Genomic DNA, 14496 nt, shown 5'->3' with positions numbered 1-14496 from the left:
TCTTGTGGGTTTCCAAGCCCTGGTGGTGTAGTGGGTTCTGTGCTGGATGACTAACTGCAAGGTTAGTAGTTCTAAACCACCAGCAGCTCCACAAAAGAAAGATGAGGCTTTCTGGGCCCATCAAGATTACAGCGCCCAGACAAGGGAGATGGGAATATAAATGAAGTGGAGTTTGGGTCATGTTCTTTAAAGCTCATAGCCCAGCAGTAGAAGGAATGCATGCATTTATTACAGTCGATTGAGGATCCAACCTGGGAAATGGTACAGTAGACACAAGCCAAGCCTGTGAAAAGAGTTGGGGAAGACACTGTGGGCAGAAAAGATTTCATAGACAATGACAATATTCACCAGCTCATTCAAGAATCAAGTATTGGCCCAGGATCGGGTCATTTGGCCTTTGTGTTAGAGCAAGGGGCAGTCCCTTACCGGCTGAGCTGTCAGTAGCATATGACTCAGTCTGACTCACCCTCCAGTCGCCTCCCGGCCTTTTCAAAGGCTCCAAGTCGTTGCTAATTCAAATTCTGCTTCCTTCCAAGTCCACTTAGAGACCAATTTCCCCCAAGCCTTTCCTGGCACATTGGCTTTTTAAATCTTATCTCTTTTAGTGCTCATAAACTTGCCAGGGCAGTTCTACCTTGTCCTCTAGGGCTGCTGTGAGTCAGCGTTGACTCGATGGTGGTGAGTTTGATATATATGGGATACAAATATATAATTTCTTAAGCAGAGCCTTGGCAAGACTCAGGACGGCCTCAGACCAACCAATCCCACTGTCGTGGCATGGATTCCAACTGATAGTTACCCTATATATAAAAGCCCTGGTGGGGTAGTGATGATGCCTGGGACTGTGATGCAAAAGGTCAGCAGTTGAAAACCACCAGCTGTTCCAGTGGGGAAAGGCCAGGATTTCTACTCTCATACAGTTAGTCTCACCTGAAACTCAGATGGGCAGTTCTACTCTGTCCTCTAGGGTCACTATGAGTTGGCCTCAACTAGGTGGCAGTCAGAGCAACTCTACATAGGGTTTCTAACTCCCCCAAACTCAAATTCCCTGCCACCCAGCCGACATTGACTCATAGTGTCCTCAAAAAGACAGGGTAGAACTTCCCCTGTGGATTTCTGAGACTTTACAGGAGTAGAAAGCTTCACTTTCCTTCCTCCGAGCAGGTGGTGGTTTTGAACTGCTGACCTTGCAGTTAGCAATCCAACCCGTATCCACGATGCAGTGGAAGAGGCCTTCAACTATGAACATGCATTTAATCATGATGTGACTTAATTAGGTGCAGCACAGGGCGTAGAATTCAGTATTTCAAACTCCACCCCACTCTTCCTGTAAGTTAACTAAGGCACAAAAGGAGGCTGAGGCACTTGGAGAAGCCCATCCCAAGAGGGCCCAGCAGAGTGTCTGTGACTTGCTGAGAGCCTTGGGCTCCGGGTCTGCTGGGGGACCAAGGGGTAGTTCATTATTAATGAAGCCCCAGAGCCAAGGCAGCACCGCCCTCTCTGGGGAGACAAACTCCGGAGGCATAAGATCTCTCTGAAAGTCGCTAGGAGGACACGAGAAAATGACATTCTCTGTCCTCATGAAAAAGAAGAAAAAGGCGCAGGTGTCTTTGCAAATGACCTCAGTTAGTGTGGGCTACTGTCACCAGGAGAAAATACCTACGCCGCCGAGTTAGATGGGTAAAAGGAAAAGCCCCAGGCACGCAATGCACCGAAAGCAACGAAGCGGGCAGTCACAATGCGCCCCCGCGAAGGTCCTCGGGTCAGTGGAGTCTTTAAAGAACAACAAAAGCAGGAGGGGCCCCGGTGGCTGCCCCCGTGTGCCCCCTTCGCTCACCGTCCACCACCCCGCCCCGCAGGATCCGCTCCCCTGCCCGCGCGCCCCGCCTGCAGTGGGCGGGGCCCTGGCAGCGGCGCGATGACGTCACGTGCGTCGGGACGCCCGGCGCGTCGTCCGGCGCGGACCGGGGCCGGCCGAGGCGGCTTGGCTTCGCTACGTGAGGCGCGCTGTCCGCGTTCGCTCGTCGCCCTTCTACCCGTCCGGCGTCCGCGGCCCGCTATGGTGCTGCCGGCCCGCCCTGCGAGGCCCCGCTGAGTGCTGGTGCGGCGGCGATCGCGCCTCGGGGTCACCATGCCCACCCGTGAGTGGCCGCCGAGGGTCGGGCCGGCGGGGGTCGTTGGGAGGCGGCGGCCGGCGGGGCGCGCCCTCGGAGGGTCGTACCCGGGAGGGCGGCCTGGGGAGCCGGGGCGGGCGAGGAACCGCCAGGAAGTGGCCGCCGTCTGCCCGGCTGGTTTCGTTTCGGCTTCGCTTTCTGGGGGCGGGGCGGCGTGCGCCCCGTTTCACGGAAGGGGAAACTGAGGCCCCAGCTCTGGACGCCTGGCTGTTAAAGGGGCAGAGCCGGGGGTTACGTGGCCCCGTGGGCGGGCTTTAAAAGGGCAGCTCCTGGCTCCGGGACTCGCCGCTGCTCGGCTTTCGGGGGCTTCGGGCACATGCCTGGCGGCCCCGTGGGTCCCAATGCGGCCCCCGGGCCAATGTCCGAGAGCGTCCGCTGGAGTCTCGGTGCAGCTCCAGGGAGGACGGGAGGCGGTGCCGAGTGAGCCAGTGCGTCCCCTGTGGGGGCAGTGGTGGTCTCTGTCCCTGAGTGCATCCGCAGAGGTCCCAGTGCTGTCCCTGAGGGGGTTGTGCTCAGGGATCCCAGTGCAGCCCCGGCGGGGGTGCGCCCCCCCCGCTCCCCGTGGTCCCACTGCAGCTGGAGGAGGTGGTGGTGGTGGTGGTGGCAGTGAGCGGTGTCCCAGTGTGTCCTCAGGGATCCCAGGGTGGGCCCACAGGGCGGGGTTGGGGAGGTGGGGGACCAGTGAGTCCTCAGAAGTCCCAATTCTTCCTTCCCCAGAAGCCCCAGTGCGGCCCCGGGGCTGCCTCCCCAAACTCCCCTGTAGGCTTGACCCTCTGGTTCCAGGTGGTTGAAGAATGTGCCTTTTGGGGATCTAATGAGGTACCTCTGAGTGTGACTCCAGGGCCACCTGTGTAGATTCACGTGGGCAGGTGGGTTCCTTCCCCAGACCGATGGACAGATTCTCTGGAGCTTGACCCAGGAATCTCCATATCTTAACAAGCGCTCCAAGGGTTACCGATGGACCCCAAAGTTTAGAAGGTACTGGGCCAGGGTACCCACTCTTGCTGGATCGTGGGCAAAGGCGGTGCAACAGTTCTACTAGTGACCCGTTTTCAGATGACCCAGTTAGACAGCAGTGTGACTTTGAACCAGCGTACCAAGTGGATGTGTGCAAGCTAGGGAAGCTCGGTGTGACCTGACCCGGAAGCGCCTTGGTGATCCGAGCGCCTCTTCTTGATTTGAGGTTGAGTAAGGAGTCCCTTGTGGAAGCTTTCAGCCCTTGTAAGTAGGTTCCCAGTCAGCCTGATTTGTAGTGAACTCCTTTTTCTCATTGCCCTTGCTTTTGTAGACATGCAGCCTTGTAGTGGGGGACAAGGACTTATTTGGGGATATTTAGGAGGATTGTGTAAAGCTCTGGATATCAAGATTGCTTTTAACTCCTCCTCCTTGTGTGGGCTGGGTGAACTTTGTTTTCTCCACATTGGGACTGTGTATCCTCATAGTCACCATCTAGTAAATGTGTCAACAGTTTATATTTTCATGTCATTATCGAAAGTGGAAATTCAAATGTCATCATCGTCAGGATTGCTCTAAATTCATGTTCGCATTCTTCATTGAAAAGTTGCAGTCAACAACTGTGCAAATTAATCTTCTCCTTTCTGATAAAGTAGAGCAGATGGGGAGTTGAGGTGTCAAATGAAATGTAAGGCTACCAAGGCAATATAAGCATCCTAGAAGACTTTTTTTTTAAATGAAGTATGTTCCAAGGCCCTCTAATTTTACTGAGTGAATATAGGAAGAGAGGTTTCTCTGTCAATGTGTCTTTTACTCTGCACAATAGTTGATCTGGTGCCAAATTCGGGTTTCATGCCTAGACTGGGCAGGCCAGTGCCCTGTTGAGTTTGTCTGGCTGTTACCAGCATTACTGATCTTGGTCAGGGTACGTGTTCTGTGGCTGAATAGCAGTCTGGCTTGGATGGGATGCCAGCAGTCTTCATGTTGCCTTTTCCCTCCTGTGGTGGCCGGCGTTGCCAACATGGCTGGGGCAGTGCAGTGGCGAGTCAAGGCACGCCAAATATATTTCCAGTATATCCCAAGAAGCAGAAACTACAGAATTATTACTTACTTCAGGACTGTTTTCAGAGAAAGATGGAGCTTTCTACTTCAGTAAACAGTTGCAGTCCCAGAAAGTTGAGGGGCACTTCTACCCCATCGTATAGGGCAATAGTTCTCAACCTGTGGGTCGTGACCCCTTTGGGGTTCAAATGAACCTTTCACAGGGGTCGCCTTAAGACTATATTTCTGATGGTCTTAGGAACCGAGACACCACTTCTCTATTCGTCTCCAGGCGGGTCCGCTCACCTGTAGATATGCCCACAAATGGGGTCACCACAACATAAGGAACTGTATTGAAGGGTCGCGGCATTAGGAAGGTTGAGAACCACTGCTATAGGGTCACTATGAGTCGCCATTGAGTGAGTTAAGATTATTTTAAAGAAGAAACTCCTCTTTAAGCAGAGGTTTTGCTTTGTTGGTGGTGTTTCAAGGTCAAATGAGGTACTAGTCTCATTTATAAGCTCGGCCTGTTAATCCATAAGGATTTAAGCTACGTAGAAGCAGTGCTTTTCTGCAAAATGAAAGACCTGGAAATGATCTCTAGAGTCTCTCAGTGTCTAAAATTCAGAAGGCCTGTGTTTGACTATTGTGGTTTTAAACAGTATTTGCTAATTTTCAGTTTGGCTCCTCAGTCCTTGAAACTGGGAGTGTAAGTAGAACCCAGTCAAGTCAAGCACTGCCAGCTGAGGAAGCATCCTTCTCCTGCCAGCTTCCTTGGAGTTCACGCGGACACCATGGCTCTTTCTGGGAAAGTGACTCCCTAGGAGAGTGCCTAGCAGGAAGCTGGGGCCTAGTGTGTGGCCCTGTCACTCTGTATTCGGTCTGTGGTCTGCAGCTATCAGTAGGCTCTGATTTTAAGGCTGTGGTCTGTCTGGTTTTTCAAACCTAGAATTCACCACCTTGTTCCTCAAATGGCCAATTTCATCCTCTCTTGAGGTGAGCGAAAGAAAGAAGTCTTTTGATCTTGAAGATTTTCAAGCCCTCTACCAGAATTCAAGTTGCACTGACAGTTTAAGCTCGTTGTTATGTTGAGATATTAGAAGGCTGAGACTGGAGGAGTTTCACTGATTTGACTGAAATCACGCATGGCGCAAGCGAGGACTTGAACAACAAGGTGATCAGGCCCCTGTCGTAAGCAGTAAGCAGTGAGCAAAGGAGATGTATGTTTTTCTATAGCACTAAGTTCATAATAGTTTAGCTTCTCTCCCCCTGGAGTTAAACTATGATGAATGTAAGCTTGGCCAAAACTTAATCATACTTTGAGCATACCAGAAAGGCGAGCATTTTGCCTCTCCTTACATACTGTTCTGGATGCAAACTAGCTAACTGGATAACTGGATGTTAAATAAATACAGGCTAAACTTTGCTGTAAACTGTGTTTATGCTCTTTAGTTTACAAGCAACTTGCCTCCAAGCAGATCCAGTCAAACGTACTCCCGTTTTGCTATGTGAAAAGTTATTTCACAACTGTGAGGTCTGGAAACTCTTTGAGGCACCACTACTGTGTTTGAAACAAACTTGTATGTCACAGAAGAGTTCCACTCACCATGTCATGTCAGGTTTATTTTTCCTCTGTTTGTAGATACTCAGACCACCGTTTAGATCTGGAGGGTGTTACCACTTACTTTCCAGCTTTTCTCTTGGTTTGTATTTGCGTTTACACCTATCTTTTCACATTTAGACGTTGGGATTGAGATCTTGGCAGATTTGTTATGCTGTGGCAACGTGGTCGTTCTGTGTTGATTTGCTCTCCCTGTGATCAGGAGTGGGTTATGTGGAATTTGTTTTCAGCCCCATCTTTTGAAAGCAAGACAGAATGTGAATGGGTGGTGAAGGACGGTGCTGGTTGAGATGCTTCTGGTTAGCAATACATTGTCAGACCATTTGGAACATGTGACCTGGGCACTCTGATGGATGAGCTGGAAGCAGACTATTGATGCAGGCTTGTGTTCTCTGGGACTCTCTTTCCCCCAGCCAGTGCCTGTGTAGCAGGTCGAGTGGCAGCAGTCTCCTTTTGGCTCTGTTGCTGCCCAGGTCTCACTTTCCATCGGACCCACTGAGGCCCCTGGGAACATAACCACCAGTTGCAGTCAAATGAATTCCAACCCTGAGAAACCCTTGTGGGTCAGAGTAGAACTGTGCTCCATGGGGTTTTCATTGGCTCATTTTTTCTGAAGTAGATCGCTAGCCCTTTATTCTGAGGGACCTCTGGGTGGATTTGAACCACCAGACTAACCTATTAGGTATTGAATGTATTAATTGTTGGTATCACCCAGGGCCTTGTCTTAGGGACATAGTCCTGCATTACAAATTATCCATGTGATGGGAGGTGAGGCTCCAGAAGGAGCTGAAGCAGGAATTTGAAGGGTTTGCTATGTCATACGAAGAAGCATTCAACTTAGCATTCTATGAACCTATAGATCACACTTACAGCAGCTTTCTATTTTTAGCCATATTAACAGCTTCCCATTTACCGAGTATTTTAAACAAATGATAAAGATATACTGTCGTTGTTGTATGAATTCACTGAGTATTGGTTCCATGCCAGGCAGTATGCTTTGTGCGTTGCATGCAGCATCCTATTTAAATCGCCCATTTTGAGGTAGGCGCTCTTTGACTTATTTTAGCAACTGAGAGAGAAAACTTTTGAGGAAGAAGTTAAGTAACATACCTCAAGACAGGAAGTGGTATTTTCTATTCTTTTTTTGTTTTCCCCTTGATTGTGGGATTTATTAGGGAAGTTAAGAGGTTCCAAGTAAGGATTTGAAATGATAAGGTTGCAGTTCTTTTGTAGGCAGAGTCTTTTCTCAGCCATGCCAACAGGGTCCTCAGCCCCTCAGCTTTGTGATCCTCTGGTCTCTGCCTTTACTTGAGCAAGTGTTTCATAGTTCCGTTAGGGTTAGTAAGTGACTCTGGAAGCCAGCCTCCTACTCAGAGGCACCCAGCCTTCTTGGTTCCATGAGGCGAGAAGCTGTCACCATCTCTTGCTCTCAGTACAGCTGCATCTGGTGTTCCTGCTTTTGCTACCACTTCTCTACAAAAAGTTCTCAGGCGCACTCTGTTTCTGGCTCCTCGTTCTTGGTTCCTCTTTTTAAAAGAACTTTTCCTCCTCCTTTTAAGCTTCCAGTTACCCCCCCATAAAAAATTAGAAAGCAGGAAGTGGGAGAGTGGGATTGGTGGAACTACACTGGTGGGACTTGCAAGTCCCAGTTCTTTCTTCAATACCCCAGTTCTCGGAACCAGGCAGGAGCTGAATTCACAGCCATCAAGTCCTGTCGGTTTCCCTTACCACTTGTCACCTGTGATTAGCACTGTGCCCAGGTCATGGCAGGTGCTTGATCAGCTGGGGACATCTCAACAGCAGGAGGTCATGCATTCCACACTAACAGGAAGGGCAGGGCCTGGGGAAGTCATCTGTTGTTAAGTACTCTAGTGATGCTTCTACTTGCTGACCCAGTACTTTCCCTTTTGGGACTCCGTCCTTTGGACAAAGATTTTCTGCACAAATATTAACTGCTAGTAATGTTTAGAATCATGAAAACCCAGAAAGGACAGTATCCCGAATGAGGAAGTGGTGGGAGTTCAATGTGGAAGAGCCTTTCAGTGGGGTTTTCAACAGCCGTTAGGCATGCTCTTTCCAAACGTTATCCATGGCCGGAGCACATGGACGAGACACGGGAGGTGAAAAGGAAGATGGCTGACCTCGGGTCAGACGTGGAATCGTGAACTGTCACCATCCTACTCTGTTGGACTAAATTCTTTTAACACCTTCTCTGTAATTTATGATTTCCAGGCGGTCATAAGATCACAATAAGTCAGTTTCTGTAGTTATCATATACTAATTATGTAACCATAAAAATGTTTTAAAATATCTTTATAGCTTTTAGCATGGCTTTTTCAATTTTTTCAAAAACATGAAATAGATTGAACCAAACTGGTTCTTCCTTCAGCATAAAAAGAATTTTGAGTCACTGGTCAAATAGGGCTGGTTGTACTCGTATGCAGTGGTTGCTATGCGGTTGTTGCTATGAGTCAGGGCACGTAGTGGTGAAGGAGGCTTGGTGTCACAGTGATTAGAAGCTCAGCTGCCTGCTGAAATTTCAGTGGTTTGAACCCACCCAGAGCTCCCTGGGAGGATGCTGTGGCAGTTGACTTCCAAAGATGGCAGCCTTGGAAACCCTAGGGGGCAGTGCTGCTCTGTGTGGTAGGGTCCCTGGGCCGGCATCTACCCTACAGCAGTGGTTTGAGTTTCAGGTTTGCTTGACAGCTAGGGAGGCCAAACATTAGCTCTCTGATCTGCTAGGAAATGTTAGCACTGTCAGTGACCTGGAGCCAGAGTGGGTGGACTTAGCTGTTCCTTAACAGGAATCCAAATAATACGTACGACATTCTACGTATCATTAGTAGGTTTCGTGGGGGGTTTTTGGGGGGCGGTGGGGGAGGATGAAATGATTCTGGCATTATTAAGCAGTAGTTTTCATCATGAAAATGCAGGTTAAGATGAATCATCCTGTGTGGGTTTGGTTTATTGGAGTTTGTAGGATTTCTTTTTTTTAATGCGTGTGCACTGCAGAGTGAACACAATTCTAAGGGAGTAGGATCACAACATGAATGTTTTTCTGTGATTAATATGTCACCGCTGTCACAGTGCTCTCATCCTTTGTGCTTGCCAGGTTCGTTTGGTTCTTGAGATGAGCCAGCGCTTGCATATGCTCTACAGCAAACAGGAGCTAATACTGTTTTCCCTCTTTCCATGGATGCTATCATACTCTCCCTCTGGCGTACTTATGTACTGCTGTCTGACTCAGGTATTAGGTAGTGTGGGTCTCATTTTCCTTAAGAAGGACCCACTGCTCTTGGTGGTGATTTATTTATTTGTTTATTTTAACAGTAGTCCTCTGAATCCTGAGCTTGTTTTGTTCTAAAGGGAAAAAGCCTTAAGCCTTTTGGTCTGCAGTCTTCTGCGGTGCTCTGTCTTCAGAATGCCGTTGTTGCTGTTGCCTTCTGTTCCCAGTTGGTGAGTTCTTCAACCGCACCTTTGTCTTCTGTTAGTTGACCTCCGGGGGTGGGTTCTGCTACAGTGGTTTTCTGTGTGATGCCAACCGTTCCTCACACCGGTGGCTATTTAATTGGCTGCTGTGATTGCCTGTCTTGGCAATTTGCTGCAGAGTTTTTTGTGCTGTGGCTGCACTTAACTGTAAGTGGCTCTCACCTCTTGCCCGGCACAGAAAATGAAAGGTGAGGTGTCTAAGTTGGTATTGTCAATTCCTGAGACCTTGGAAACATGGCAAAAAACATGGCCATCGAAAGAAGTAGTCCCTTTGTGACATCTGACATTCAAGGGATTTATTTAATGGATGTTAAAAGGATTGTTACTAGTCTAGGGATGTTTAGGTAGACACAGTGTGATTGTGCTTTAGAGGAGAACATTTCATGAGAATCAGCAAGTTGTCAGGATCAAAATACAAGGGAAGGGAGCCTTCAAAATGTTGGGGGAGAAGGGAGATTAAAAGACACTGGAATTTCCTGTCCCCAACTTTTGGAAACCCTCTTATGCTTGGCTCTCGAGTCATTATTCTACCATTGACTACACTAAGATACAGATGGATGTTTGCAGATGGGCGGGCACTACAGACAAATGCACAACAGCTAGGATTTGGGTTTGTTTGGTTTTTTTAAAATCCAAAAATGATCTGTAACTTAATCTTGCAAGAGATTGAGTATTTTCATAAGAGTAAGGTGGTTTCCTACTGATCATAATTTTCAAGATTAAATGAAGTCCTTTTTTTTTTACTGTTTTTAGCAATAAAATATACTACACATGTATAGATCCCAGTGTCCGCCCCGCCCTTTGAGTACAATACCACAGAACGTTTTTTGGGTTTTTTCCATGTTATCACTAATAGGCTTTACCTTTAACTTGAGGAAAGTTTTTTTTTTGGAGGAAAGTTTAAGAATACATTGAAGCTGTCTGATGTCTTCAGAGTTGGTTTATGAGCCACGTAAGAATACTGATTTCAAAATATCAGTTTACCTCCTTAGGTAAATGTAAGATTAAATGTAAGATTATAATATGTATTGATAACAGACTAAAATAGTACATGAACAATTAAAGGTGTCTGGGGTTATTTTATTGTTACCAAAATCTCATGTATACAGTAAGTAAATGCAAAATATATAGAATTTTTATGTTTTAGTCAGAAGTTTGGTGGGAGTGTTAACAATGAAGCATTGATGGGTTGAATTAGTAGAGCAGCTTTTTTTTATTGCAGTTTTCACTTATCCAGACCTCGTAGGCAAGTCCTTTTTCTGGCTCTCTTCAAGATGGAGAGCGAAAGACTTGAAGTATCCAGTCTGTTTGAAGTTGTTGCTGTTAGGTGCCGTCACATAGGTTCTGACTCACGGGGACTTTGTGCACAGAACTAAACACTGCACGGTCCCGCGCCGTCCTCACAGTTGTTTCATGCTTGAGCTCACTGTTGCAGCCACTGTGTCAGTCCATCTCCTTGAGGGCCTTCTTTTTCACCGACCTCCTCTTACCAAGCTGGGTGCCTTTCTCTGGAGACTGGTCTCTTCTGAGAACGTATGCAAAGTGAGTGAGAGTCTGTCTAGCTGTCCTTGCTCTGAATGAGTATTCTGCAGTGCCTCTTTCAAGACAGAGTCCTTTGCCCTTCTAGCATTCCGTGGACTAGTCGGTGTTCTTTGCCAGCACCTTTATTCCGAGGCATCCCTTCTTTTTGTGTCTTCCTTATTCATTGTCCAGCTTTCACATCCATGTGAGGCAACTGAAAATTCCCTGGCTTGAGTTAGGTCCCCCTTAGTTCTCAGGTGAGATCTTTGCACCTTACCATTTTCAAGAGGTCTTTGGCATCCGGTTTGCCCAATGCAGTATGTCATTTTATCTCGTGACTGCTGTTTCTGTGTACATTGATTGCAGGTTCAAGTAAAATGAAACCCTTGACCACTTCAGTTTTTCTGCATTAATCATGATGTTGCTAATTGGTCCGGTTGTGAGTAGTTTTGTCTTCTTTGTGTTAAGGAACGATCCATACTGAACACTGAAGTGTGTAATCTTTACTATGTGCCTTAAGTCCTCTGTACTTTCAGCAGTCAAAGTTGTATCACAGGTTGTTAATGAGTCTCTTTCCAAACCTGACCTTTGCAGTCACTGCCATCTTCCCTTTTGCCTTTGTAACTTGGTCTTCTCACATTCATTTTAATGTTTTACTTTCTCTTCTGTGCTGCCCTTTGAAATCTTTCCGTTCTGCATTTTTGCTTTATTATTTTTTCCCTTTTGCTTTAGCTATTCTGTACAGAAGTACGTTTCGGAATCTCGTCTGACATCCATCGTTGTCCTTTTGCCCTTTCTTTTTCCATGACCTTGCTTTCTCCACGTGTGATGTCCTTGATGTCATCTGTAGCTTGTCTAGTCTTGGTCATTAGTACGCAGTGTGACAAATCTATTCTTGAGATGGTCTCTAACTTCAATAATCAAGGTCATGCTTTACTCTTCTTCAGCTTCTTCAACTTAAACTTGCGTATGAGCAATTGGTGTTTTGTTCCTCAGTTGGCCTCTGGCTTTGTTTTGATCAATGATATTGAGCACCTCAATCTTCTCTTTTCATAGATACAGTCAATCTGATTCCTGTATATTCCATCTGGTGATGTATACTTGTATAGTTGCTGCCTATGTTGAAGAAAATATTTGCAATAAGCTGGTCATTGGTCTTGTAAATTTTTATCCTGTGATCTCTCCTGTCAGTTTTATCAAGGTCACATTTTTTTACTGCTGAACCTTCTTTGTTTCCAGTGTTCACTGTTCAGTCACTGTCCTTATCAGTGCAGTGACTGTGTCTTGTTACTGGGTTTGATCGCGGCCTACCTTTTTGGGTGCTATTGAATCAAGAAACGTAGTTGTCTCAATTCAAATTAAAACCTTTAACATATGGCATAGATGTTGTGGGTGTTTGAAATCTATAAGAAGAATCAATGCTGTTAGTATATTAAACTTATTCTTAAAATAATTTGGGTGTTGAAAACACCCCCACAGATTTAACACTTTTGTTACTCTATGAGTAATGACTTTTTTTTTAATTGTTGAAAATTTAGGTACTTTAAAGCTGTTTGGAACTGTGTCTGAAATAACTCTTATCCTCCTTGTGAATATGAAGATGATTTGTAATTAAAAACAACCAAACCATCCTAGTTAAGATTAGTTAGTCTTTCATTGTCTGCTGGACATTATTTATGCATATGGAGGTGTTAGATCAATAAGTTGGCAGAAATTGTATTTGCTACAATTATCTTTTAAACTGCTGAGCCCTCCTTGCCAGCCCTTTTAATTTCATACCCAGGTTTTCATTGTGGACTGTACAGCTAGCTGCTCAGAGTACTCAGTTGTAACCTTAGTATTTCCAATAAATATTAAGGTCACAATTAGTATTCAGGAGGAAAGTAAGGACTTTTAAGAAGCAACTTCAGGAATATAAGGAGCCCCTGTGCTGGTGTGGGTAAGTACTGGGCTGCTCACCGCAAGGTCACTATTTCAAGTCTGATCAGTCATTTCGTGGGAGAAAGATGAGGCTGTCTTGTGCCTGTAAAGATTGACAGTGTTGGGATCTGTAAGGAACATTCTTTACTGTCCTATAGGAGTGCTGGGAGTTGGAATCAATGTGATGGCAGTGGGTTTGTTTGGGGTTTTTGTGGATATGTTTGTTTTAATTAATATGGAAGGAATTTGTTTTAATTAATACGGAAGGAACAGCCACTCCCAAGAGTTGCCTGGACAGGTTATCCAAATGTGAATTCCCAGATGTCCTCTCTTTCCTTCTCCCTAGATATTATATCTCTAGAAGTTTACAATATGAGCATTTGTGATGTGCAGAGGGCAGTAACATTAATTAAGCACGTGTATCTTGTGGTGTCCCCACCACCACTGCATTTCTGAAGGGTCTGTATGACCCCAGACTGAAATCCAGAGTATCTTGGGAGATGGTCCGGTGCTCTGTGCCACTCCACCCCCTGGTAAGGACACACAGTGCCCACTGGTAGGTATTTCATCAAATTAGGATTATACAGTATTTGGTCCTTTAGTGTCTGACTTTTTTCACTCAGTGGAATGCTTGCAAGGAAGGTGCACCCATTGGAATTTCACTTCTCTTTTTGGCTGGATAATTTTCCATCGTGTGCCTGCACCACAGCTTCTATACCCATCCAACTTTCGGTGTATACCTGGGTGGCTCCCCCTTGAGCTGTTGTGAGTGGGGATGGCAGTGCACCGGGGTGCCCTTGTCTGTGTCTTGCAGAGTCCCTGATGCCACGCCTCCTGGCTATCTGCCTCCTATGGGAATTGCTTCCCCCAGATTTTGACTCAGTGGGACTCATACTTTGCTAAATATGAGGATACTTGCTAAAATTAAAAGTAGTGAGTGCTATGATTCTGAAATTCCAGTTCTTGGTCACCTTGTAATTGTAAAGATATTTTTATCTGGATTTTTGAGCTTAGCCCAACCCAACTGCCATTGAGTCAACTCTGACTCATAGTCACCCTCTAGGACAGAGAGTGTAGGTGCTTCATGAGTTTCCAAGACTGCAGATGTTTAACCGTAGTTGGCAGCCACATTGTTCTACTAGGGTTGGACCCAACCATCTGTCCATTAGCAGTTGAGCACTTTATCTACTGTGTTACCTGGACTCCTTGAATTTAGAAGTTTGCATAAAATATATTTATAGGTGTAAAATTTGGCAAGTGTCCAGTATCTGCCAAATTCTGATTACGGGCATTTTAATATGTAGTAGAGAAAGTTAACCCAGCCTGTCCACTCACTCAAATTGTAATAAAGCAAAAACTTCCCACCTATTGTTACTGAGCAAAAATGGGCCAGGAGTCAAAGTCGACCATTTTCAAAATACATTTTTAAAGTACAGGTCTGGGAGAAGCCTTTTCCTGGGTCTCTGGGGGAGACTCGTGGGCAGAAGCCCTTAGTGCCCAGTCCTGTGCTGTTGCAAGCTGGAGCCCAGGGCAGCCACCAGTCCTTTTGCTTCTGTGAAGGGACCAAGCTCTACCCCCCTATACATGGTGGTGCAGCAGGTTGTGTGTTAACTGTTAACCAAAGGGTTGGTGGTTCAAACATAGCCATCCCCTCGGAAAAAAAATGAAGCCCGCTGCTTCTCCAAAGATTGACTGCCTTGGAAACTGATGGAGTTCTGCTCTGTCCTGTAGGGTTGCTGTGAGTCGGGATGGATGGACAACAGTTTGGGGGCGGGG

The 14496-nt window shown here is 46.4% G+C and overlaps 1 protein-coding gene across 2 annotated transcripts in view; it reads left to right on the top strand.

The window, feature by feature from the left end:
• The first annotated feature begins 2026 nt into the window (after positions 1 to 2026).
• The window catches only part of EFR3A (EFR3 homolog A), an 81892-nt gene continuing 69422 nt past the window's right edge, over positions 2027 to 14496 (top strand). For both annotated transcript variants that reach the window (XM_004697389.3, XM_045295327.1), the window contains exon 1: positions 2027 to 2141. In XM_004697389.3, the coding sequence (XP_004697446.2) occupies positions 2132 to 2141 (10 nt within the window). In that variant the 5' untranslated portion in view covers positions 2027 to 2131. The remainder of the gene's footprint in view (positions 2142 to 14496) is intronic.

Source organism: Echinops telfairi, unplaced genomic scaffold, assembly GCF_000313985.2.
Source record: "Echinops telfairi isolate 266 unplaced genomic scaffold, ASM31398v2 ScPeMD7_1;HRSCAF=3_0, whole genome shotgun sequence".
Taxonomy (NCBI): domain Eukaryota; kingdom Metazoa; phylum Chordata; class Mammalia; order Afrosoricida; family Tenrecidae; genus Echinops; species Echinops telfairi.
Note: the sequence above shows the minus strand (reverse complement) of the source record. Positions and strands in the feature narration are given on the sequence as shown.